Here is a 26,774-nt window from a genome sequence, read left to right as displayed (position 1 = left end):
ACCCCCAACAAAGTTCGAGGCTTGTTATCGAGGACTAATATTTCTTGGGGGTCATTATCTTTGTGATATTCACAGTATTTTGTTTATGTCTTAGTTTTCTATGAAAGAAAAACTATTGTGCCAGCTTTGTCTGTCCGTCTGCACTTTTTCTGTCCGCCCTCGGATCTTAAAAATTACTGAGGCTAGAGGACTGCAAATTGGTATGTTGATCATCCACCCTCCAATCATCAAATATATCTAATTGCAGCCCTCTAGCCTCAGCAGTTTTTTTTTTTTTTTTTTTTGCGGCTAAAGTTAGCCATAATCGTGCATTTGGCAACGATAAAGGCCAAGCCACAACCAGGCCTTGGTTAAAGTTTCACGGGCCGCGGCTCTTACAGCATTATACCGAGACCACCGAAAGAGAGATCTATTTTCGGTGGCCTTTATTATACGCTGTACAGAAAATTCGATTGCGCCGAAGACACTTCGGCGCAACGTTCACTTGTTTACGGTCATCCCTCTTGCTTGGTTGATTGATAGATTTTAGGCATACATGCCAAGCACTGGGGCAAATAAGGCCATTCAGCGCTGAAACGGAAATTGACAGTGAAAAGGTTTGAAAGGTGTAACAGGAGGAAAACCTCAAAGCAGTTGCACCATTGTTAGGAGAGGATTGAGGAAAGTAAGATGGAGGTACAGTAAAAAGGAATAGAAGAGGTTGCAGCTAGGGGTCTCAGGAAGTGGGACGCCGCCAAGAACCTTCAGTAATGCCTTCCTTGGTGTCATGAGTACTGAAGCTGATATCTCCTGAAATGACGTGATAACTGTCAAACGCGGACAATGAGCAACTATCAACTGTGCTGCAAACATCATACCAACAGTGCACTTATGTAGTTATGGTACTACAAACACGCCTTAGTATTGAGGTCACGTGCGAGAAGCACCGCTTCCATGTGAATTTTTCTTTGGTTTGCCGGAAACCATTTCATTATTTGTTATAAATATAATCTTCATACCACCAAGGTGAGATATGTTATATAGTCCACAGGAGAAAAGAGAATAAAACACTCTAATGGCTCTAATGTTTGTTACTGTTAAAAATATAAAACGCATAAATGTCAGGTATCCCAGTAACTGGATCTGGTTTGCTAGAAGTTTTCTTCAAATAAAAATTATACGAATTGCAAAATGTAAACTCATTCTACATGCAGAAATATATTGTGCCGGCTTTGTCTGTCCGTCCGCCCTCACGGTCTTAAAAACCACTGAGGCTAGAGGGCTGCAAATTGGTATGTTGATCAGCCACCCTCCAATCATCAAACATACCAAATTGCAGCCCTCTAGCCTCGGTAATTTTTATTTAAGGTTAAAGTTAGCCATAATCGTGCTTCTGGCAACGATATACGATAGGCCACCACGGGCAGTGGTTAAAGTTTCATGGGCCGCGGCTCATACAACATTATACCAAGACCACCGAAAGATAGATCTATTTTGGGTGCCTTGATTATACGCTGTAGCGGCTGTACAGAAAACTCGATTGCGTTGAAGAAACTCCGGGGCATTTTTTACTTGTTAGATATATCGCTCAAATCGAATGCTGAGTGTAGAACTCAGGCTAGCTTAGGCTACGAATTAGGCTATGTGGAAATGCAGGTTACAATATAGAGATAATATAGGTTGATTGATTGATTTATGGTTACTAACACTGGCATTGCAACATTACCAGAAAGGCCATCATACCCCCAGAGAGTATGTAAGTTGTAATGCTTCTAGTACGGTGTTCCTATTCCTAAGTCTAACAGGACTCTGGTCTGGGAACCAGTTCAACAACTGGTTTTGTCCTCACTCTCACGCCACCATATCTAAACCTGGATTATGGTAGGTCCACAGTCTTCCTTCTAACTACTAACAAAGCCTTCAGAGTCTTACATATTTGCTCAACCACCTTCCATCTTGCCTAGAATCAGCGGCGTATCGAACACAATCCAGAGGTCTTTGTATTCAAGGACTTCCTTTCACTTTATCTGATAGTAACATAATACTGTGTCTTCAGTCATTATTCTTTCTGGAGGTAGAACAAAGCGTTTAGAGACAAAACCGTGTCTTAACACAAAACATATTCATATTATATATATATTTTGTACAGTCATATTCGTCTTTCTTTCTTTATACTGCTTAGGTTTAAATAGATAGGATTACAGGACACCTGAATCCTGAAGGGAAATGTTAAAACAAGTACTGTTGTTAATGCGTTTACATTATTTGCCATTGGTATATCTACAGAACGGCTGTATCAAAGCCTTAAACCATTCACTCTCACTTGTAAATAACTTGACTGCCGCTGCTTTCATAACCAATATGAATGTCTAACAACAACAAAAATGAGACAATACAGTTCACTCCAAAACCAATTTTGCTTGCTTAGAATCACTGAAGTATAAAGTTACACTTAAAAGAAATTCCTCTATCTTCACTTCACTGTAACTTGGAACTCTTGGCTGTCGCTTGTACCACCGACAGGCTCTGTGATGTCCAGAGCAGAGTGGACATGGCAAAGTACGCCAGGATGGCAGAGTCAAGCGTTGGAATAGAAGTAACGGGGTAATTCTTAGCGTAGGCAACGTACGAAGCACACCGGACCGCTTCCACCAAAGGTGCCCACCACCAGCCGTCATACATGGCGCCGATGATTCCCACGGAGACCAAGAGGAAGAAGATGAACATCAGGACCGTGTACCAAGAGAAAGTCTGGAATAAAAAGGAAAGATGCTATTGTAAACATACAAAGACCATAATATTTACTGCCTTTTGTTCATGCTATTGCTTATGTTTACGCCTTTTGTTTGTGTTCATGATGTTGACAGTCTTTTGTTTATGTGTTTACGTTTATCCCAAAGGGGGTGGTACTAAACACAGCGCCCGTTTTGCAAGTAAACTGATAGTTAACGAACCAGAAGTGTTCGGTAATAATCTTCAGTTTTGCCCAGTTTCTTATATAAAAAGATAACAAAAAAAAGGGACACTTACCGCATACTGAGCCACGAAAACTTGCTGCATGATCAAAATGGCGACGAAGTGTACCACCACGTAAATTTCGTGCCACAGAGGAAGCTGGGGGTCATATTTGGGCCTTGGGGCCGTCACGTCAGGAAACGTCGAAGGGTCCCCTAGTCGTGGGGTACCAGAAACCCAACCAGGGCCGTAACAGAGGGCCCTGAAGGTGTCACCCCAAGTGGGCATGCTGAGGGCTTTTTCAAAGATGGCTCGGAAGTAGAATACCTGAGAGATAACACAAGTTTTGAGAACGGAATTCGCGAGCGAAGTTGTAGATGTTTATAAACATTAGAATGATGTGATGGCCACATGCAATGGACTCTTAACTTCTCTATTAGTTAAGTCTAAACCTTTAAAATATAAAATCGAGTTCCCTCATTGTCTTACGATTTGTAGATGAGAAACATGACTTAATCCCATCTAAGAAATCCGTACGTTAGCAGCGGGACACTGACACAGAGTAGTTGCCTGTAAATTCAGTATTCTTTATCTATCTTTATATTTCTAAATGAATGGCCTAAAATTCGACTACAGGGACCAGTAATATGCACAAAAATATTACCTACCTGAAGATAGAGCACATTAAATTTCTGTGGCTGAGTTACCAGTCCGTATGCAATCTTCTCGTCCTTTCTCTCGGGTTCAAACGTACCAAAGATTCTGTCCCAGATGATGAGAACTCCGGCGTAGTTTTTGTCGAGGCACCATTTGTTGGCCCCTGTAAAAAAAAAGGAAAAAAAAACATTCTTACTTAGGTAAATAATTATTTTTGAAAGAATATGAATTTTGATGTGAAAGAGGGAGACAATACCATATTCAGTGGTGGAATCACAACACAACTGAAGAGGAGGTTATAGACTCACCATGGTGTACTCTGTGATGCGATGGGGTGTTCAGAATCCACTCCAGAGGGCCGCAGTCCTTGACCAGTTCCGTGTGTATCCAGAACTGGTATATCAGATTGAACTGCTGGTGGACTAACATAGCAGGCAGGGGAACGCCCAAAAGGGCCAGCGGATGGTAAAACCCGAAAGAAAAGTACCTCTGGAAGATGGACTGCCTGAGAGCCGTGGACAAGTTGTAATCCTCGGAGGAATGGTGAACTTGGTGAGCTCCCCAGATGATGTTCACCTCTGGAAGCAAGGAAAGTGACTTTACCATCAGACATCTCTATTTAGCTGAAATTATGGGTTCTTCTGATCTTCAGACGGTTCAAGAAAGAGGAAAGTTGGTCTGCTTTTTTTTGCTGATGGCTACTGAATTCAGATACATCGGTTGTATTCTGTATTCCCTGTCTTTTAACTGTTTACCAAACTTTTTCCCATTGACTTGTCTTTCTCTCTGGAACCTTCTTGGAACTTATAGTCTACTGAGAAAGAAAGAAAGGAACCACAGCCGAAATACTAACCGTGGGCTGCCCTGTGAAACCAATAGTACCCAAAGTCAATGCCCAGAGCAGCCAGCCACCAGACAGCAGGAGAATCCCAATCCAGGTCAATGAGGCGATGTTTATATAACCATTCGTAGCCTATTAGAGTTGTGCCTCTAATCACAAACCTGTAAAAAAATTAAGAAAAATAAGTATGCTTTTTTAGCCCTCTCTCTTTCTCTCTCTGTAAAGTCCCTAATAAAAAAAAATATTTTAAAAATCCGGTGTTTAGCAATAAAACAATTTCCTCTCTCTCTCTCTCTCTCTCTCTCTCTCTCTCTCTCTCTCTCTCTCTCTCTCTCTCTCTCTCTCTGCCAAGTCCCCAAGAAAAAAACGGTGTTAAACAAGAACGAACTTCTCTCTCTCTCTCTCTCTCTCTCTCTCTCTCTCTCTGTGTGTGTGTGTGTGTGTGTGTAATGTCCCCATGGAAAAAAAAATCACAAATAAAATCGGGGTTAAGCGCGTACCAGCTCTCTCTCCTGTAAAGTCCTTAAGTAAAAATTATCACAAACAATCTGGTATATAACAAGAACCAACTTTCTCTCTCTCTCTCTCTCCCTACCCCCCTGTAAAGTCCTTAAGAAAAAAATGTGGCCTAGTACCACAATGATCTCTCTCTCTCTCTCTTCTCTTGTAAAGTCACTCCACTCCGTCCGCTGTTCTCTTTTATTACTCCATTCACTGGCCATTTCACATCACAAAGGCACGAGAGTGTCATTTCAACAGCGTGAGACGGCTTTTGTGCAGCATAGCAGAGAGCGCACAAGAAGACTTCTTTTAAAAAATTAGGGGCATATACATCATAGGCGCATATCCCTGAATGTAATATGTATGACGTCACGTGCTTATGCATGATTACTGTGTACAGTAGTTATACTGTATACATCGTACAGTGTGAGTGTGTGTGCGAGAGAGAGAGAGAATTCGCGCAGAAGTTCAGAATAAAACCGTTATGTTTAGACCAATGTTGGATGGATATCTTAATCATGCTTCTTGTAAACACGGCAGTTTCTCTCTCTCTCTCTCTCTCTCTCTCTCTCTCTCTCTCTCTCTCTCTCTCTCTCTCTCTCTCTCTCTCTCTCAGCGGTAAAATACTGCCCTTGCCTTTCATTATTCACCACAAAAATTATGATCACGGTCTGAACTGAGATTAGAACCGTCTCGCCTGCATGAGGAATATGGCATCCCTTGCCACGTGAGATCAACATGAGTTCACGGAGAGAGAGAGAGAGAGAGAGAAATGCGTCATTGTTAATACACGTGTGCTCCAATTCCACACACACACAGACGCAAGCGAGTTTGAACTCTGTGTTTGCAGCGTAGAAGATATCATTATCTAATAAAAAGCATTACACTCAGTCTCTCTCTCTTTCTCTCTCACTGAGGACGCCGCGGCCCAGTAGAGCACACAAGCACTCGGCTCACATCATGTAGGTCTGTGAATCGCTCTAGGCCTATGTCCCAGAATAAAATGCTAATTGGCGATATATTATCACATTCTACAGCCACGAATACAAACTGGAATCTTATCTATTACCCGATGACTTCGTAAACAATGCCATGTCCCACTGAAGTCAGCACATCATTAGTTCTCATATTCTTCTTCTTGTTTTTCGCTCTCAGGACGATCCATTCCAGGATGAGGAAGGCGATAAAGAGAGGAACTGCCTGCAGAATGAATAATAATAATAATAATAATAATAATAATAATAATAATAATAATAATAATAATAATAGAATCTTCGTGTTCGAAAGGTTCTGGAAACTAAGTCAAATTTAGCAGTTTTTTTTTTTTTTTTTTTTGGCCATTTGAAATATTCCTATATTTTGTCGTTTATCAATCTTAAAAAAAAAATTCTCAGCTTAAATATTGCTGTTATACCCTTTAGAAGTACTGGGGTTAAGAAATGGCGAGAAAAAGCTAATGAAAAGGTTAAAAAAAACACACACACACACACACGAACAAAGTATAGTAACCTCTGAACATCTACAAATGAACTTAGATTATCACTCGGCTTACGAAAGCACTGCTATCTTTCAGTGGATGACATAACTGAATGATACTTTTATCTGCACGGCTGTTGTTAAGGAAGACATTTATTTAATGAATAATGAACTTAGTCTTTATAACAATGAACAAATTAACTGTCAAGAAAGCCGTGGATATTTTATTACGATTTATTTCTTTGTGATGACAACATATTGTAACTTGGAAACGCGTGAAAATAGGTCTAGGAGATAGGTCTAAAAAATAGGTAAGTATACGTCTAAAAATAGGCTTTTCCAGCCTTACGAAAAAAAAGCCACACTGGGTTACTCACCTCATTCGTATAATTTGGGACTTCTTCTGCAGTCCGAAAGGTCGTCGAGTTCGGATGAACGACGTAAAAGAAGGTTCCTAACCTCGCCAGCAAAGATGGCGCCATTGTTCCCCACGAAAATGTCCTCGATCGGTTAACTCCTGGAAAAGTTAGAAGAATATATATATATATATATATATATATATATATATATATATATATATATATATATATATATATATATATATATATATATATATATATATAATCATTTTTACAGTAGCTCTCAGGCATAATATGAAGGGACAGGGCACACAAGAAAATAATTCGAGGTGCAAAGTAGATGTTCTTCTGAGCTGACGGAATTTGAACAACTAAATAAAAGAATTTCAACAACTAACTAAAAGAAATTTAACATCTAACTAAAGGGATTTTATCAAGTACATCAGCCAACGAGAAAATTATAATGTTGGAACAACCGAACAGACCTAAAAGCCTCGAGGACATACAAAGAACACGGCGAACCCAAATCCTCGTAACTGTGTTCTATTACAGCCTCCCGGTGAAGGGGCTTCGTTAACGTTAACATATGAGAAGAAGAAGACCGCCAATAACAAATATTAATTTCTATACACAACAACAATAACGAAAATAGTGTTGATATTACAAAACGAACTGGGCAACTCACTAGAGTGTGAAATTGATTTCGATAGTTACAGAATTCAAGTGTTGATTCCCCATCATAGGACTGATAATACGACCCACATTCAAAAGTTATAATCAGATAACTTTTTAATACGAGTTGTTGGGGTCCACAGATGGTCCATGATCCGCCCAAAATGTTCACGAATTATTCAGAATATGATCATCGAGCGAAAAACTATAGAGCATTAGCAAAGCGTAATGTTAATTGTTACCATCACTCTTTCAAAAAAGGAAAAATAATGTTTGCTTTTGTGTAACAGCGCTCAGCCTTGCCGTCGTCGAACCCGTCCATACACACACTCACTCACTCACCAGTCTGACGTTCACACCGTCCACTGTCAGACCTAGACTGACAGTTGTCAACCCCAAGGGCGTCAGCTACCAGCCACCGGAATGCTGCTGATAGCCACTAACGACAACTGGTGACAGATGAGGGAATATGTACGTGTGCATGCATGCGTACGTGTGTGTGTGTGTGTGTGTGTTTTTTTTTAAGACGTAGACTTTGAAATTTCGCCTTAACTTCAGAGTACTGTCTTGTTAACACATTCTGTTTATGCAAATATTTAGTGGTATCTTTCACGTAAAACCTCAATCGTTCTGCGCTTGACTCTCTATCAATTGCAAGCCTTTTTCTCACTCATGCAAAAGAAGAAGAAGAAGAAAACTTAATAAACACATCATTTGCAAATAGCATGTAACCGAATTCTCTTGAATTCTCTCATATATACTTCGGCCTAGTTCTCATTGGTCATTGGAGTGTAGTAATCTGGGTTCGATAGTTTATCACAAAAGTCAAAATTATCAGTTAAGTAAATCAAGATATGGATGCTTAATTTCAAAAGGAAGAAGATTACGAACGAATCATTGTGACGAAGCAAAAGAAACTGTTTACTCTCAACTCTGAAGATAGCTAGAATCAGGATCTTAGGCCTACATCACCCACTGAGAGAGAGAGAGAGAGAGAGAGTGCGTTATGTTAACTTTAGATTTGCATTCTTGTGAAAAAATAAAAGATGGGAATAAGAAAACCCTTAATAAAACTAAGCTCTGCCGTTTATATAAAGTCTGACCATTCCTTGTGTACGATAGAATGTGATATGTGGTACGGATATCATTAAGTATACGAAAGAAAAAAAAAAAATATATATATATATATATATATATATATATATATATATATATATATATATATATATATATATATATATATATATAACCACTGGACTTATAAAGGACGATATGAAAGAGAGACAGTTAGCCCCATCATATAAGTCTATTCGAGGAGCTTCTCTCTCTCTCTCTCTCTCTCTCTCTCTCTCTCTCTCTCTCTCTCTCTCTCTCTCTCTCTCTCTCTCTCTCTCTCTCTCTCTCTCTCTCAGTACAAGGAAACACCAAAACAAATAACTACGCCATCTTTCTCCATCTCCTGGAATGGAAAATTCTTTAAGTGCTTATTGAACTTGACTATGAGTTTCAGTTTTTTCACTCACAAAATAAACCTATAAAAAAATGCGTCACAACAGTAAGAATATGAATGATCTTAGCAGGAAAGGCTTTATACTGTCTTGTGGCTCATTGTATAGGCCTACAGTTACTTTGAATGTGCTGGTTTATTTTCCAAAACAGAATATATTGCACTCTCCACTCTCATCCAGGTTTCTTTATCTTTAACTTAGTATGTGGTGTTTTATAGACAATACCTCATTTTATGAAAGACTGCATATTTAAAGATTGTACTTTTTTTTTTTACTACGTTTGCCCTTCTTAAAAGGCAAAGATTAAGGTCAAAGATTTCCAGCAGTTTGAATGCTCCATAACTGACTATATACTGCAGCATTCTTCTCATATCACTAAATAACACTAATTCCCCAGTGATTAAATGTTATAACTGTATTTGGATGGATGTGCCCTCATATATATGACCATTTTCATTCGTTTTCATGAATCCAAAGATAATACTCATTACTGCTAAAATTTTTTCTCCATTTTTCCAGATTAGCAAATGAAGAAACCAGCAGCTTTAATCGTACTTTTAGAACCCAGCAACTTCAAACGCACTTTTTCAGATTGGCCAAGAAACAAATCAGATTATCAAAGACAGAAACCAGCAACCTTACAGTAAACATACAAGAAGTTACGCCCTCTATGGGGAGGCGTTGCAAAGGCCAAACCTCCTCTTTGTTTACATTACTCTCACTACTACTACTACTACTACTACTACAACAGATCCTTATCACCGTCTCATGACACTTGAAGTCCACCCTTTTTTTTGTATTAATAGCTAACCGTTGTTTCTTCTCGGTGTTCGTTGGATATCTTAAACCAGTTTGAAAGCTGGATATCCTACCGTAGGATGGACATCCTACCTGCAGTGGAAAATCCTGAGGAAATTGTTGAACACGGTTAAATAGGTAAGGAGGAAGGGTATCCAGGAAGGGGAGGATATTCTGCTTAGTAACGAGCTTAATGTGATTAATTACTTCAATTCGCGAACGGTATATTTGTCTCACGAACCGTATATTTTCCCCGGGGACCGTATAGCCTATCCTGTTTGTCTCGCGAACCGTATATTTGTCTTACAAACCCTATATTCGTCTCTCGAACCATACATTCGTCTTACGAACCATATATTTGCCTCACGAACCGTATATTTTCCTCAGGAACCGTATATTCGTCTCACGAGCCGTATATTTTCCGCAGGAACCGTATATTCGTCTCACGAACCGTATATTTTCCTCAGGAACCGTATATTCGTCTCACGAACCGTATATTTTCCGCAGGAACCGTATATTCGTCTCACGAACCGTATATTTTCCTCAGGAACCGTATATTTCTCTCACGAACCGTATATTTTCCGCAGGAACCGTATATTCGTCTCACGAACCGTATGTTTTCCTCAGGAACCGTATATTCGTCTCACGAAGCGTATATTTTCCTCAGGAACCGTATATTTCTCTCACGAACCGTATATTTTCCTCAGGAACCGTATATTCGTCTCACGAACCGTGTATACTAGTCTCACGAACTGCATATTTGTCTTACAAACCGTATACTTGTCTCACGAACCGTATATTTGTCTCACAAACCGCATATTTGTCTCACGAACTGTATATTTGTCTTACGAACCATATATTTGTCTCACGAACGTTATATTTGTCTCACGGACCGTATATTTTTCCCACGAACTGCATATTTGCCTCGTGAACTGCATTTTTGTCTCACAAACTGTGTATTAGTCTCACGAACTGTATATTTGTCTCACGAACTGTGTATTTTTCCCAAGAACAGCGTATTTGTCTTACGAACTGTATATTTTTCCCAAGAACCGCATATTTGTCTTACAAACCATGTATTTGTCTCATGAACCGCATATTTGTCTTACAAACCATGTATTTGTCTCATGAACCGCATATTTGTCTTACAAACCATGTATTTGTCTCATGAACCGCATATTTGTCTCATGAACCGCATATTTGTCTCACGAACCCTATATTTTCCTCAGGAACCATATATTCGTCTCATGAACCATGTATTTGTCTCACGAACCGTATATTTTTCCCATGAACTGCATATTTCCCTCATGAAATATATATTTGTCTCAAAAACTGTATATTTTTCTCACGAACTGTGTATTAGTCTCACGAACCGTATATTTGTCTCACGAACTGTATATTTTTCCCACAAACCGCATATTTGTCTCCCGAACTATCTATTTTTCCCACGAACCACATATTTGTCTCATGAATCGCATAATTGTCTCACAAACCATATATTTTTCCCTTTGAACCGCATATTTGTCTCACAAACAGTATATTTTTCCCACGAATGTAGGTTCTAGGCTATTTGTCTCACAAACAGTATATTTTTCCCATGAATGGTAGGCTCAAGGCTATTTGTCTCACGAACCGTATATTTCTCTCATGAACTATATTTGTCTCATGAATCGTATATGCCTATTTTTCTAACCAACCATATAGCCTATTCGTCTTACGAACCATATATTTGTCATGAACTGTAAATTTTTCCTCACAGACTCTGTATTTTCCTCACAAACCATATATTTTTTGCACCAACCATGGCGTCTAGCCTATATTTTCCTCGTGAACTGTATATTTGTCTCACGAACTGTATACTCATCTCACAACCCATGTATTTTTCTCACAAAGCATATATTTTTCTCGTGAACTATATATTTTTCCTCATGAACTATGTATTTTCCTCACAAACCATTTATTTTTTGCATGAACCATAGCCAATAGCCTATTTGTTCCTCATGAACTGTGTATTTTCTGCACAATCTGTATATTTTTTGCATAAACCATAGCCTATAGCCTATATGTTCCTCGTGAACCGTGCATTTTTCTCACAAACCATATTTTTTTTCATGAACCATAGCCTATAGTCTATATGTTCCTCATGAACCGTGCACTTTTCTCACAAATCATAAAGTTTCCTCACGAACTGTATATTTTTCTCGGGAATCTTATATTTTTCTCACTGTTTATCCAGTTATTGTATGTGTTGGAAACAAGACAGGTTTGTTCAAACCACTTGTTTTTGTGTTTTCCCATTCCCCTTAAGGCTGTCAAGTAACTATGGAAACCCAATAATGAAAGTGTAGCAAGGACCGTTACAGGGATGCAATCTAACTTAACCTCAACTAAGGCATATTTCCTTACCCAGCTTGGGGAGTTATGGGCCCCCTACCTAACCTATACAGAGACGCATTATAATTTTATCTGACGTATGGTCTGTGCCCATATTCAGTCAGGAGGTGAGGTAAAATTACAGACTACTACCATGGCCCAATTCCTGCCAGTCTCTAGCTGTGATATTTACCATCATTTGTTTATGTTTTCGTTTATGTTATTTACTCATTTGTTTGTCTTTGTGTTTATCCCCAGGGGCCTCCGACTAAACACAGCACTCATTTCATACATAGACTGGTAGTTGGCGAGCCAGAGGGCCACTATCTTAACCTGATCTAGACCCCCCATGAATCTTATAAGTGAAATAAAGAAATACTGTACATCCATCAGACCTTGAACACTGATTCCTAATGGGGGTAACAGGAGCACATTCCTCACCTTGAGGCTGGGAGATATAGGGGAATGTAGCCTAAGCCATGGGACTCTTCCCCAGGTATGTCCTCTGATAGCCACCATTGTAGGTTGTGTCCTGCGATGGTTGTTTACAAAATCAACCAACATAGGTGTTTCAACCATAGGCCTTCCAGATCTTATGAGGAACTTATTGTGCAATTTTAGAGAACATTGAAGAGTGATTGTTATTTATTCAGAATTGGTTTACTGTTACTGTACAGTACTGTATTTTGAATAGGATAAGGATGATTGCATTGTGTTTTATGGTTTTACAGAAATTCATGCATTGTAGACAATGGCCAAATAGGATTTGATCAGTGGTAAGTAAGGATAGGTTAATACAGTATAGTTTGATAAGATTAAGATAGGTAGAGTTATGGAATCAAAGGCCAAGCAACTTGCTTGAATAATATGGAGCACAAGGATCATTCCCTTCTACTACTGGTACTCAGCTTATGTTAGTACTGTACTATATAATACTATGTAGTTTTCTTTCTTGTTTGAACTAAACCAATACTGTTAAAGCACATACGGTGAAAAAAGTGGCTTAAAAGTATTAATTCTGGCTGGCATATGTTATGCTAAGAATTGTTATTTTTGTCCATCTCCCAAACTCGTTGCATGTCGAGCGGTTATTTTTATTTTCAAAATATTTCACTCAAAATTTAATATTAATTGCAAACGATGTCATTTTTATTATTTGGTAAAGTGACGCATGCCATCATTGCTCCTAAAATGTGAGATTGTGTTATTGAAAGATTAAATTTTTTTATATTTATTTTAGAAACAGTTCTTTACTCTCATTCAGATGCACTTTGTAGCCCACATTTGGTTGTAGCCTAAGTCACAGGGACCACAGTCGGACTAACCTGATTACTTAAGTTAATTAACCCAAGCCTAAGGACGGTTTCATATTGGCATAAAACATTCACTCATGACATGGGCAGAGTATTAAGATATACTGTAACAGCTGACGAATTACGCCTCCCCAAATACTTACCATGTAGGGCATGTGTATTTTGCACTCAGAGTTGGGACAAACTTAAAGGTTATGTGTATACCTTGATCTGTACTTCTCAAACAATTATTGGGAAATAAATTGGGGTACAGTACTTGGATTTTGTAGAAGGGAAATTGAAATATAGTAAAGTAATTAAGAGCAAGAGTGATTGTGGAGTATACTGTGAATAAGAGGGAAGTATTTGAATATTTGCTTCATGTGTGCAATTGTCATCACAAGGCTATAGTTATTTAAAATCACACATCCCACCTGCACTCCTGGACCCTCCTTTAACCTTGCTCATGTATGTTGTTGGAATTTCAAGGGATGTATCCCATTCCAATCTAATTTCACCCATGAAGTATCCTGCATGAACCATAGGAGGGTGGAAATCCCCCATGGAACATTCTTAAACCTGCATAACCGCACTTATGGTGTACATATCCTGTCTAGCCTTAGATCTTTGTTCTCTTTGTGGACCTTTGCTTCACCTGCATTAATATTACTACTCATTCCAAGGTTAGAAGGTTGAAGGATAGAACCCTCCTGTCTTCTTATATATACAAATCTACTGCTGTAACTTGGAATAACTTCCTCCCCTCTCCTCCAGTTGGCTCTCGTCTTTGGTTCACAGATGAGTGAGAGGCTTCATATTTCTTATAACTACCACATTGGTTACACTAGGTGGTGTTTTGATTTTTAATCTCTTCTATGCATACTGCCTGATAATAGATTCAAAGGATTATATACAGCAATTTACAGACATGTAGAAATACTGTATTTTACTTAACTTACTCATCATTTTTTGTAAGGTTTTGTATTTTACTTGTTTAAAAGAGTTTTCATTTCACTGAAAACCATAATAAGATCTTAATTTTTGCAGGTTCTCGTAGGAGACTATATGTCAAAATGGCTTCACCTAAGCAATTGCCAGGACCTTGTTTACCAAAAGGATTCAACGAAGATGACTTCACCTTCAGCAAATTATTCAAGTGCGTGAATTTGATTGGACAAAATGTCATGTGTGATGTGGTAAGAGCAATGTATTCACACACATCAGTTAATTCTGTTGGAGGCACTAAGACTTTGCGCCAGTACCTTCAAGACATAGGCTGGAGTAACAGGACTATAAAAGATAAAATCACAAAGTTGCATAAAGACCTGTTAGATAAAGACCTAAATGAGGTGGATTTTGATATATCTTTTTCATTTATTATCATGACAGAAGTATTTAAAGACCTTACCAATCAGTTGAGTGACACTGCTAAAACGGCTGTCGAAGATCTGAAAAAAATGAGAAACAAGATTTGCCATAAATATGGTATTGCTTGCAATGAACTCATTCCCATGACTGACAACCTTAAACAACTTCTTAAAGATATATATGTGGGCATTGGTGTTGTTGTAGACAAGGACTTCTCAGACAATACAAAACGTATGGAAGATGACATACAGAGTATTGTTTCTGTTGAAATTTACCAGATAGATTTACAGATTTACTTAGAGGATGTGAAGAAATTTAGAAAAGACCTAAAGTTCCACATGATACACGAAGGAAAAGAAGAATTTCGCTCATCATATAGCCGACTGCGAATTCTGAATCCATGCATTTGGATGACTGAGGAAGAAATAGAAAATACTCCTTTAAGTAAGTATGAAGTGGACACAATCTTCACTCCTTTAAAAATCGAGTCCACGAGAAGTACCATTGAAATAGCAGACATTTTCACTGTTACCAAAAGAATCAGGGGCTCTGAACAGAAACCATCTGCACTTGTGATGTATGGATTAGCTGGATGTGGCAAGACTTCTTTATGCCATTATGTAATCCATGGATGGTGCAAAAAGGATCCAAATATAGACGGGCTTGACAAGTTCGACTTAATCATCTTTGTTGAAGTTCGCAGAGTTCGATCACAAACACTGATCGAGTTTCTGAAAGAAGAGTGCATGGTGAAAACCTGTAAGGAATTTGATTCTGGTGACATAATACCCACTTTGAAGGACCTTGATATACTTGTGGTTGTAGATGGGTTTGATGAAGCCAAGAAAGGCAAGTCTCTAGAGCTTGTAAAAGATATTTTTTGTAAATTGTGCGATCAGCGTATCCTTCTGACAACTCGTCCTGAATTCAAAGACGATGCTACTTATATTGCTAAGAATTTTAATGTTTCCTCTCTCCCAATTCAGATATGTGGCTTTGATGAACGTGGTTTAAGAATTTTTTCGGAGAAGGTATTTGGGGCAGTGGAGAAAGATGAGAGGCGCCGCCGGAAAGAACTTTCTTCTTTCCTGGAGTACATGGAAACTACTGGAAAAGTTTTGGATGAGCACTTGAAGCTTCCATTGACCCTTTCTCTTCTCATATATCTTTGGAGGGAGGATTCCTCAATTGTTTTCAGAATTACTTCGGCCACCATGCTGTATCTAGAAATCTTCAGGCTTTGTCAGAAAAGACTAAGCGATCGGTTAGAGAAAAAGGGCAGAGGAAAGCTTGAGCAGGAACTTGATGAGATATTTTTCTGTTTGGGTCACCAAGCTTGGTTGCTGCTTCTCGAAGGAGATCTCTTGTGTTTGACAAAGACGGAATTCAAGAACATGGAGAAAGAATGCAAGAAGAGATCAGTTGATGTATTGGACTTTTTATCCACTTATTTGTACTGTGAAACAGAGGAGAATGAGGACATGTCGGAAAAAATTTTTGCTTTTCTGCATAAAACGCAAATGGAATACCTAGCTGGAGCATATTTAGCTAATAGCTTAACTTCTGATAGGAAGCTGTCTTTTGCAGATATTAATGCTGAAGTGGAAGGAAACAGTGAGTGGCAAAGTTTGCTCGAAGTTATCAAGTACATGACAGGAAGTTTGGCAATTACAAAGACTTTGACATTAAAGGAAATATCCGAAATATTTGAGATACTGGAGAAACTAAGTATTCTGTATGCAGATTTCAACTTTTGGTGGAGTTTCTACTTAGAAACCCTGGAAAATAAGGATGCTGGGTATAAAATTATTGACCTGTTACCTCATGAAGATTGGGATTTGAATGAAAAACATGTTGTTTCTGGGCTCAGGTTTTATCGTGCTCTCAGTGTGAATCTGAGCACTCTGAAGATTGACATCTCAATTGATGTTGATCCTTATGATATCAAAGAGCTATTGCCTATACTGAAGGACATCAAAAGTCAGAAGTCAAAACTTAAAAAAAAGGAAAATAAGCTAATAGTTCCAGTATTGACTGAATTACACTTTTGGAATCATGATAACTACTATGGCAGCAAATTTTCAGATGAATTCATTAACTCTTTGAACCCCTGGGGTCACCTCACCAATTTCACTGGCAGTTTAGGAGAGCAAGAGGTGTTGAGCTACTGCTTTAAGCTGAAGGTTATTCGTGTTAGGCTGAACACTGCTGGCGCTGTCAGGGCCTTCAAGCAAAGTTTGAGCAGGATTTACAAAAGTGTCAGGACGCTTCGTATGACCCTTGGCGTTCCTTTCAGCTGCCCGCCATCAGATTTGTGCGATTTGCAGTTTAAGAAAACGTTTGAGTTAACGCTGAAGGGAACGAAAGATGAACATAAGGACTGGATAGTAGGAGTGGTGAAGCACATAAATGGAAGGTAATTATTTTAAATTTGTATTGTAATTGCAATGGACATAAACTAGCATATCTGTACAAGAGACAGACATACTATGAGTGAAGATTTTGCACAGAACGGCCTGGATGAGTTCAGTACTTAGTATTGTATTTGAGTGCAGTGAGACCTAAGCTAGGTGAAAGTTTCATCAAATATAAGGGTCCCTTATAATCTAAATCCTTTCATATCTGTCAAATAATTTTGCTAGAATAACTTTAGAGAACAGCTCCTCCCAGAAATCATCCGATTTGATTCTTATTATCCCATGTTGTTTGTTTTCCATAGGATAGTTGTCTGCCGTCTTTTCTGTTGTAAAAGTTTTTAAAGACAAACAAAACATTTGTAATCATTTCAAGTGCCATGGAAGCAGTTGAAAAAGAATTTCTAAGAATTCCCTCTGTTTTGCCGATTAAATGCATTCCTTAACTCATACAAAGAGGTATAGGTGTTAGGGGTCTGCAGCCAGTATGATTGGATGCAACTTAAAGATTCCCTGAAGCAGTCTTGTAACATTGCTGAAGTATGTTATACTAAATTATTGGCAGACTTTTTGGAATGGAGCTGGTAATGAAAGAACAGAAGAGCACATAAATCCCCGTATGTGTATGTGCCATCAGTACAAAAAAGAAAGACGACAGAAGTAATCCACCCCTTATGAGCCAGTGTGCAGATGTAGAGATCACAGTACAACATTAATTACAAATTATACTTAACTTAAATGCCGTGATTTCAGTCAGCAGCAAATGACAATTCTTGGATAGATCCTTCAAGGATTGTCAGAATCCCAAACGAATTTTCGGAATGTTATTCACATGAAGTAGCATGTTCATGAAACAGTACAATTCATTTTATTCTATTTTGCAAGAACACGAATAATTTAACTGCACCATCAAGCTACATAATACAACTGTATTCATAAGCCTTTACTTGTGTTGGTAATGTTGCCCTGGGGTAGGGTAGGTTAGGGTGATGGAAACATGTTTGAGCAAATTTTTGTTGGTGTCATTCATGGTCAGATGAACTTTGTATAAAATTTATGTGGTCTTTTTAATATTTTCAAGTTTTGTTTTCTTTTTTCTTCATGTTAAAACATTGATGGACGATTTCAGTAGTCTAAATCAATCAATCAATCAATCATGGACAATTTTACCAGTAAGTTTTGTACTGACTAATAAAATTGTTATTATAGGTACTGTATTTAGTACTGGATTTATGCAGTGTGATATTCCACATTCATTTATGAGTGAATCAGTTTGAACCTAATTGTGTGCATTTTTCTGGCTGAGTAACTTATTTAGACTCTCTCTCTCTCTCTCTCTCTCTCTCTCTCTCTCTCTCTCTCTCTCTCTCTCTCTCTCTCTCTCTCTCTCTCTCTCTCTCTCTCTCTCTCTCTCTCTCTCTGTCAGTGAATTACTCCAAAGCACTTCCTGATATCTGTTTATCTCTTTCATATACTGTACAAGATTTCGTAAATGTTTACAATGAATAGTGGAAATCAAATTTTCATCGAAGTATTTCATATACACTTTTGGAAAAACCTGGGAAAACTGTAAATAAGAATTTCTGTTCGTGAATATATGCTCATATTATTCTGTTCGTTGGTTGGAATGCTATGGCTGCCTCTTTAATAAGCTCTCGCATACAAGCGCAGTAACGTACTAAGGTATCATAGATGACAGAAGATTGTCTTGTGCTTACGGCCTGATCCCCCATCAGGTCTGGGTCTTCATCTATCCCCCTTTCTTCAGGATCTCCAGGGCCTTCCTACAAATCTCCTTCCTCCTATGTCTCTTCCCAGCTGTTCCTCATCCCTTCTCATCGCATGTCTAAACCAATCTCAGTCATTTTCCCAACCTCTTGGTAACGCATCTCTACCAGTTCCTCATATGTAATACTCTCTTCCCACTGTAATCCAGCAATGAATCTCAACATTTAGTGGTCACACCCTTTCAAAATCTCTAGTGATATGTTAACATTTAAAGTTTTATGCATAAATCCACAGCAAATAGATAAAAACAAGCAATATCATGATTTTCTCCAGTGACATGCTATGCAGATGGCGTCTGTGAGAGTCCACCATTCATATCTTACCTATGCTTTCACAAACACCACGGCACCAGTGACCTAGGTATTGTGATGCCAGTTTTAATAGACATAAATCACGAAAACCATTCTCCGCCCATCTCTGACCTCTAGTCTCATAATTCTCATCCAAATACATCTAGGTCTTCCAACTTATGTTGCCCCTTAGGAGCCTAGATGACATATCACAAACATTCTCCCCAGGGTGATATGACAGACATGTCCAGGTGATCTTCTTGCTTTTGTCATTAACTTGTCATCTTCCAGAACTTTAATTTCCAGTATGATAATGTTTCTGACTTCATCCTGCCAACTTACTCCTATTCTTCTTAAATCACTATTCTCAAATCAACAAAACCTTATGTAGTTTCATTTTCATACCATGATTCATGTCAGTATAGCAACACAGATCATTCTAGACCAATTTATATAATCGTACTTTCATGTGCAGTGTTTGTATAGTTGATTTCCAGAACTTATTCAGCCTTTATTGTTTGATTTCCTCCTTGTTTTCTTCTTGTTTTTAACAAAATTCCAATTCATGAGAACCTGTATAGGAAATCATTGTTCCAAAGTATTTTAAGGACACAACCCCAATAATCCATTCTCCATGTACTACAGTAATATTTCATCTCTTCAGGTACTATAGTCCATCTGCGTTACATACGTATGTTTTTCTTAGATTTATATATCTGAAGTTCCATCTCTCACCTCATATATTTGATGCATTCTATTAAGCAAGCATAGTAAAGCTTGTGGTGTTTTGCTGATGAATATGGCGCCATCTGAATATCATAAATCTGTCAAGTTTCCTTTGTTACTCCAGTTTAAACCTTCCTTTCCATATCTATGCACTGATTTTTCTATTATAAGATCAGTGAGAAGGACAAACAGCAAAGGTAACATAGCTCTCCCTTATACCACCCCACCGTTTACTTCCAGTTCACTTGATAAGACTCCATTAAGACTAACTTTGTAACTTTTTGTTCATAGATACCTTTAATTATCTTTACATATTAACAGGGATACCAGAATTATGCTTGACATTCCACTGTAATTTGGTCTGTGGACTCTCTTAAATGCCTCTTCATAATCCACTAAAGCCATTGGAAGGGGATTTTTAAATGTACCTTGCTGCATGTCTTGCCATAAATATTTAATCTGTACAACTCCTGCCTTTTTTAAAACCAGCTTCTTCATCCCTAAGCATTTTATCACTTTCCTTCTCTAACCTATTGGGAATTAGCATATGAAATATACATCACAAATGATGTATATTCAGGTAGGTCCCTTTTCTTTGGTATGACTTCCGATATCCAACCATTAGGCTATGTTTCCTCATTTCTTATTTTGCAAAATATGAAATGATAATGTTATTATCAATCCATACCTCCAATTTACACAGATTTTCCTGATCTTTCACTCGTGGATATTTCATTGATAAATAGGTGGGCTAACCTAACACCAGTGCGACTCTCTGAATATAGTACATACTGGGCTTTTTCAGCATCATCTGCCTGTTTTTCTGATAATATATCTTACCTCTTCCAGCATTGTGCTTAACTTCACTATCTAGACTTGTGTACATATCACTGTTTACGTCTTTATGAAGAAGGTTATTTTTATGCAGCACAGTAGGTTCTTCACAACAGCACTTGAAAGAGCTTGAGGTAGCAGTGAAAAATTCCCTTTGGCAATAAAGGGTTCTGTCCTTGATTGCACCTCAGATTAAGTACTTAGGTTTTGTGTAAATGTTCTATCCAATTTTTCACTGTGAAGTAGTCTGATGTAAGTTGTTCTTTTTACAGAAATGGCTGCATGAAAGTGTCCCTGCTGAACTCAGAAATAACCTATGACACCATTACCTATCTTCTGGAGAAACTTAGGGGTGATATACATGAGAAGATTACACTTGACACAATTAATAAGCCACCTGAGCATCAATTGGAAGTGTTGAAAAGATTGGAAATAAGGGTCAACACAGAAATTAACTGGATTACTTCCTAAGATATGACTACAGTTCCTTAATACTCTTGATTTACATGTGAAGACTGGTACATGCCTGAAGAAGAGGCAAAGTTGTATAAAACATGAGATCTAACCGTGGAAAAAAAAGACCTGTCTTGCCTCTCAAGGACTAATTAGCCACAGGAATTGGAAGACCAAAGATGCTTGTGTAGCTTAGCTGTAAGGACAAGAAACCCCTAAATGCAGAGTCTGAAGGGTGGAAAAATGCTTTGCAAGAGAAAGTTGATGTTGAAGGTTCACTGTTTGATTATGAATGTTCCCTTCAAAAGTGAATTTAGGTAGCAGCTGTAGCTGGTGAGGGCTTTGTGTATCAAGTCAACATCAAAAGAAAGCAGATGGTGTGAACGACACTCTAGCAAAAATGTACCAAGGCACAAATCATGGTAGACCAACAAAATGGTATTGGTGTAAGGCATTTTATGATCAACGGCTTCATGTGACCAACCATCTGTATCAGCACAAACAGTTCTTCAAGTAACACTTCGTGAGAAAATCAAAGATCATGGTTTGGTTATAGGGAATCTTATAGCACGAATAGCATTTGTGTGAGTGGATACACTGTATATGATGTGAGGTTACGTTAGTAAAACCATTTCATGCTAGCAGAAGAAAAGACATTACAGTACAAATACCCGTCATCTCAAGCCTGATTATGGAAATAGACTTGACTCATATTTTGATAGTGTCTCGTCAGATGGATCGGTATAGTTCTCGGCTAGCACTCTGCTGGGCCCGCGTTTGAGTCCCCGGCCGGACAATGAAGAATTAAAGGAATTTATTTCTGGTGATAGAAATTCATTTCTCGGTATAATGTGGTTCGGATTCCACAATAAGCTGTAGGTCATGTTACTAGGTAACCAATTGGTTCTTAGCCACGTAAAATAAGTCTAATCCTTCAGGCCAACCCTAGGAGAGCTGTTAATCAGCTCAGTGGTCTGGTTAAACTAAGGTAGACTTAACTTGAATGGGTTATTAATGTAATTGAAAATACAGCATACAAGTCTATCATGGGAATATGGATATTTTTGCTTTGCAGTAGGCATTGTTGATGTTGCATGAATATGTTTCCTGGTACTCTGTTGAATAACCTTAAGTTTTTAATCTGTTCAGTGAATAATTTGATGGATTATTGAGAATTCAGCTGTTTTGGGTTGTAACATTTTTGCATGGAAGAGACGCCTTGCGACTTAAACTGTGCAGTGTAATGGTGATAAATGATAATTTTAGCCACTTAATATTCAGAAGAGAGACTTCGTGTAAAATAAGGCCAGAAGGTCATTGACAGGTAAACACACCTTTGCAGAATGGACAGCCCATATGTGGAAAAATACAATGAAAAGAAACTAGCAATTAATACTCAAGATGAATCACAAAGAAATAAATGCAAGCTTATATACATGAACTGTGTATTCAGTGAGAACACATTTGTACTCAAGCTGTGGTTACTTGTGAATGTTCCAACTTATGATAATTTCCTGTTCTGTTTGGAAAAGATTGTGTCCTTCGTCAACCATTCACTTCACATATAGGTGACCCGAGTATGTTTCTGAGAACGGTCTCTTACCTGATGCTGTTTCGACTGGCTTGCTCATCAGAGCAACAAAAATGAGGACAGAACTAATAGCTACAGCTGGTTATTGTGATTATAAGTAATTTAAAAACAATTAAGAGTTTTAACTGGATTTTATTATAGATTATTTTTAATAAATATAACAGATACATTTGGTTATGATATATTTGTGTAACAGCTGACATTCCCAGCTGGTTATTATCATAAATTAACGAATAGTATGTACTCTACTGTACTATATAGCTGGTCATGAGTGCTGTGAATTCATTTAATGATGCATTAATATCTATAGCTTTTATATTGATTTAACAATAACGATATCTGTATCTGTTTATTTTTATAGCGTAGTCCCTTGTTTCGTCCCCAAGGAGTTACCTTCCATGGTCTACCATGGAAGGTAACTCCTTAAGGACTCAACGCCGACTACCAAAAATAGGCTTTTCCTACGTCAAAACCTGTTTTACTGTTAATAATCAGTTTAGCAGTGACAGCTATAGGTGGTTATTTTTGACGTTAAAAGGTGCTGTAACGTTAAACTGCACCTGATTATGAAATTGATAAGAAATATGTAATGGCTGTAGCTCATTCATCATGATTATAAACCAGTTTTTTAACAGCAATAATAGCTGTACAGCTGGTTGTTGTCCTAAGTTTATTTTAACAGCAATAGTAGGAAAAATTAGTTACAATTATTTTAAAGTGATTTAACAACAGGAAAAGCCATAGCCTACCTTTTTACACTTTCTTTATATCTCCATTTTTCACCGTTTCAGTCTTCTTACTGCATAAATACTTGTACAGTAAACCCCTGTATTCGCGGGGATGCGTATCACACCACCCGCCCCCCGCAAATAGCTATAATCCGCAAATACTTAGAACCCCTCTAAAAACACTTAGAACTACCTAGTTTAATAGTTCAAATACAAAACAAAGTTCTAAGAGTGCTTATACCTTAGTGTTTTAATAATTTTATCATAAAAATTGCATTTAGTCATGAAAATTATATGAAAATACAGTAATTAGTGAATAATTCTCGGTGAAAAATACTGCGAATGGGTGAATGTTCCACAAATAATGTGTATATACGTTCCACAAAGAAATCCGTGGACAGGCGAGTCCGCGAATCGTGAGGCCTTGAATACGGGGGTTTACTGTACTGCAACAAGCTTTTCTGTCATTCTTGTTCAGTATCCGCACTTTGCCACATAAAAGGTGAGACGACTTGAGCTGTCCTACCGCACACTCTGCTTTGGCTTCCACAAACACACTTCATCTATTCCAGACTGTAGAATGCACTGTGCAGTCTTCCTCACTTCTCCTCTGTGACTCTCATTACATCCCCAACAGCCACTTTCATAAGTATTCTCCAGTAAGCATTAACTCCTTCCATTCTTTCATAATTTAAATTTGCCTTGATTTGGTCCTTCGCATTCAGCAACTAATGGAAACTCACTCCATTGGCAGAACGGCCATCTTTTTAAACAGCATCCCTCCATTTGTATCAAAATTATGAGGTATGTACAACATTCATGGATGGCTTTACAAAGACGAGTAGAGCTTGCCTGTTGCTTTTGGAAAGTACAAATAGAGCATATATATGGTGCATGAGTTACTACCAAGAAAATGTTTTTAAAAAATGGCGTACGTGCCCAAGCCCCTTAAACGTTTGCGAGATAAAGCTGCGTCACCCAAAGATACGGTGCTTGTTGAAACCCAGAAACTAACCCTCCAGGGAAAGTGGTGTGCAAATGTTTTGCCATTATTTCTTGTGGCATTTTCTTTTATGTATATTGAATTTCTTTGTGAAGAGATGGGTGCAATGTTCTAAATATCAAACTGTGATACGATGTTTTAACAGACAGTTTTGTTGTCAGTTTTATATTATGCAAAGATATGTTTGTTTAGGGTATACATTTTCCATCTTAAGTTCCTCAGTCTTTTTTGTTTTATTTCTGTGATTTTATGGAAGCTCATGAGAAACCAGATGCCATGATATATGCATTGTGGGTTTTGTGTGGAATAGACTTTTACAGTAATGCACAATTTATCAAATTAATGATTAGGTTTTATTATGCTTGCAGGTTTGTGTGAGGCTTTCATTCATAAGGTACAGGTAGTCCTTGAGCTACCATGTTTCAAAATGTGATATTTCGAAGTTACGATGGCGATACCAGTTACGATATTTCAGAGTTACAGTGGCGATACCTATATAACAACATTGAAAATATTGTAAATCTGGCACGACGAGCACAGGCAGCAGTGTACAATGTACAGTACATTGCCCTGAGAAGCTGGGATGTTTGTATCTCTTGCCCTGACTGATCCCTCACTCGCGCGCCGATCCTTGTTCATATTACGCAGTTTTTCTGTTTGTATTATCATAAGTCTTGTTCGTTGGTGCACTGGCTGTGAAATCTCCAATCTGCATTGAACCTTCAGACCAATTAAGAATAAAAAAGAATTGACTGATATTAATAATTACGGACCAATTAAAAATAAGCAAGAATTAACAGTTCACTACAGTAAATGTATAGATTACATAGTGTAGGCTAGGCTGCCTCTGTGTTACGATATTTTTGAGTAGTGATGGGATCGTTATAAAGTATCCCCATCGTAACGAGAGGACTACCTGTATACTGGCGCTTTTGTTGTTGCTTTGATGTTATGATGAATTTTATCTCCTGAAGGTGAATTTTTTTTTTTTTTAAACTGTGATACTGCAATTTTCAGAGAAGTACATTGTTGGTTTTATATTTGTACTCTACTATATATGAAAATTTCGTGTTTTAAATAAAGCTTATTATTATTATTACAGTATTATAATTTTTTTTTCAGCTGTAACATGATAGTTCAAAGACCTCTATCATTATTATTATTATTATTTTTTGGTAGCTGAGCCAGAGGCACTTCGAAGAATTTGTTCTTAGAAATTAAATTTAGATTTTACTTATTTAGCTTCAACAAGACAGCTGAGGGGCATTGGAGAATCTTCAACATAATGAGTGTGATGCTCTTCTCCATTGGTGCTTGGGATGAGGTCCAGCTTGAAGTCTGGAGGAAGATATGGCCTGAATTCCTCTATGACTTCATAGGCTTCCCTTCTGATGAGGCCATCCATAGGGACATCAGAAGGTTTTCACACAAAAATCAGGTTCAAGGAGGTGAATAAAGAGGGTGTTGTTGAGTGCTAGCATGTCACTGACCAATGAGGACTTAACTGCTGCTGAGCCAGAGCATGTAGAGGAACGTGAGGTCTCCAGGGAGGAAGAGGCAGGAGCTCCAAAGTTGTTTAGACAAGTGTTTCTGGGCCATTCTCAAGCAGTGTGAGAGTGCCACGAACCTTGTAGGGGAGATCGATCTTAAGAACGAGCAGCGGCAATAATTGTGCGTGTGCTACGTGGATCTGCAGATGTATGTAAAGATGTGTGAGGAAAGTTTTTCAAACCTGTTGCTGTGCTTCATTCGTCACCATTTTCTTTTCTGTGTGTCCCAAGTCACCTCAACCTTTGACACTGGCAAAGGGAGCTGGTAAGTACCTAATATTCTCTATTATAGTACAGGTATTTCTAAACTACTGTTTTGCAGATTTTTTTTTTTGCCTTATAGTTTGTGTTAGAGGGTATTACTATGAATTTTCCAACCGAAAAATCATTGATAAGAGCTGTGGGATATGTGGGGTGCAATTATTTTTTTTTATTTTAAAAGGTAGTTTGCCTAACAGTGTTTCTCTCTACGATTGGTCATGATGGAACACAACCCAGTCATGTAGGCATAACTGTTGGTTTGACCGTCATCATGCAAGTTTGAATCTGATGCACCTTCGAATAGTAGAACGAACCTTTTAAGGTATTGCATTAAAATGACATTTGTTGAAAGTTTTT

The 26,774-nt window shown here is 38.0% G+C and overlaps 2 protein-coding genes across 6 annotated transcripts; one reads left to right on the top strand and one right to left on the bottom strand.

Annotated features, from left to right (window-relative positions):
- Nucleotides 1-2,221: 2,221 nt before the first annotated feature.
- LOC136848258 (alkylglycerol monooxygenase-like) lies at nt 2,222-7,917 on the bottom strand. 4 transcript variants are annotated; one of them, XM_067120639.1, is made up of 8 exons: nt 7,783-7,917; nt 6,787-6,926; nt 6,003-6,133; nt 4,445-4,593; nt 3,900-4,169; nt 3,603-3,754; nt 3,010-3,261; nt 2,222-2,730 (listed from the first exon to the last, which is right to left on the bottom strand). In XM_067120639.1, the coding sequence occupies exons 2-8, from the start codon at nt 6,889-6,891 to the stop codon at nt 2,458-2,460; spliced, it is 1,332 nt and encodes a 443-aa protein (XP_066976740.1). In that variant the 5' UTR covers nt 6,892-6,926; nt 7,783-7,917; the 3' UTR covers nt 2,222-2,457. The 4 variants fall into 4 exon arrangements, with proteins under 4 accessions (XP_066976740.1, XP_066976742.1, XP_066976741.1 ...); XM_067120641.1 differs by having other exon boundaries at nt 7,454-7,821; XM_067120640.1 differs by having other exon boundaries at nt 7,683-7,795.
- Nucleotides 7,918-9,467: 1,550 nt separating this feature from the next.
- Nucleotides 9,468-25,702, top strand: LOC136848256 (uncharacterized). 2 transcript variants are annotated; one of them, XM_067120634.1, is made up of 3 exons: nt 9,468-9,884; nt 14,459-17,195; nt 21,104-25,702. In XM_067120634.1, the coding sequence occupies exons 2-3, from the start codon at nt 14,485-14,487 to the stop codon at nt 21,300-21,302; spliced, it is 2,910 nt and encodes a 969-aa protein (XP_066976735.1). In that variant the 5' UTR covers nt 9,468-9,884; nt 14,459-14,484; the 3' UTR covers nt 21,303-25,702. The 2 variants fall into 2 exon arrangements, with proteins under 2 accessions (XP_066976735.1, XP_066976736.1); XM_067120635.1 differs by lacking the exon at nt 9,468-9,884 and adding an exon at nt 12,512-12,615.
- Nucleotides 25,703-26,774: the final 1,072 nt, after the last annotated feature.

This window comes from Macrobrachium rosenbergii, chromosome 18 (assembly GCF_040412425.1).
Source record: "Macrobrachium rosenbergii isolate ZJJX-2024 chromosome 18, ASM4041242v1, whole genome shotgun sequence".
NCBI classification, from domain to species: Eukaryota; Metazoa; Arthropoda; class Malacostraca; order Decapoda; family Palaemonidae; genus Macrobrachium; species Macrobrachium rosenbergii.
The sequence above is the reverse complement of the archived record's forward strand: the minus strand, read 5'-3'. Positions and strand labels throughout refer to the sequence as shown.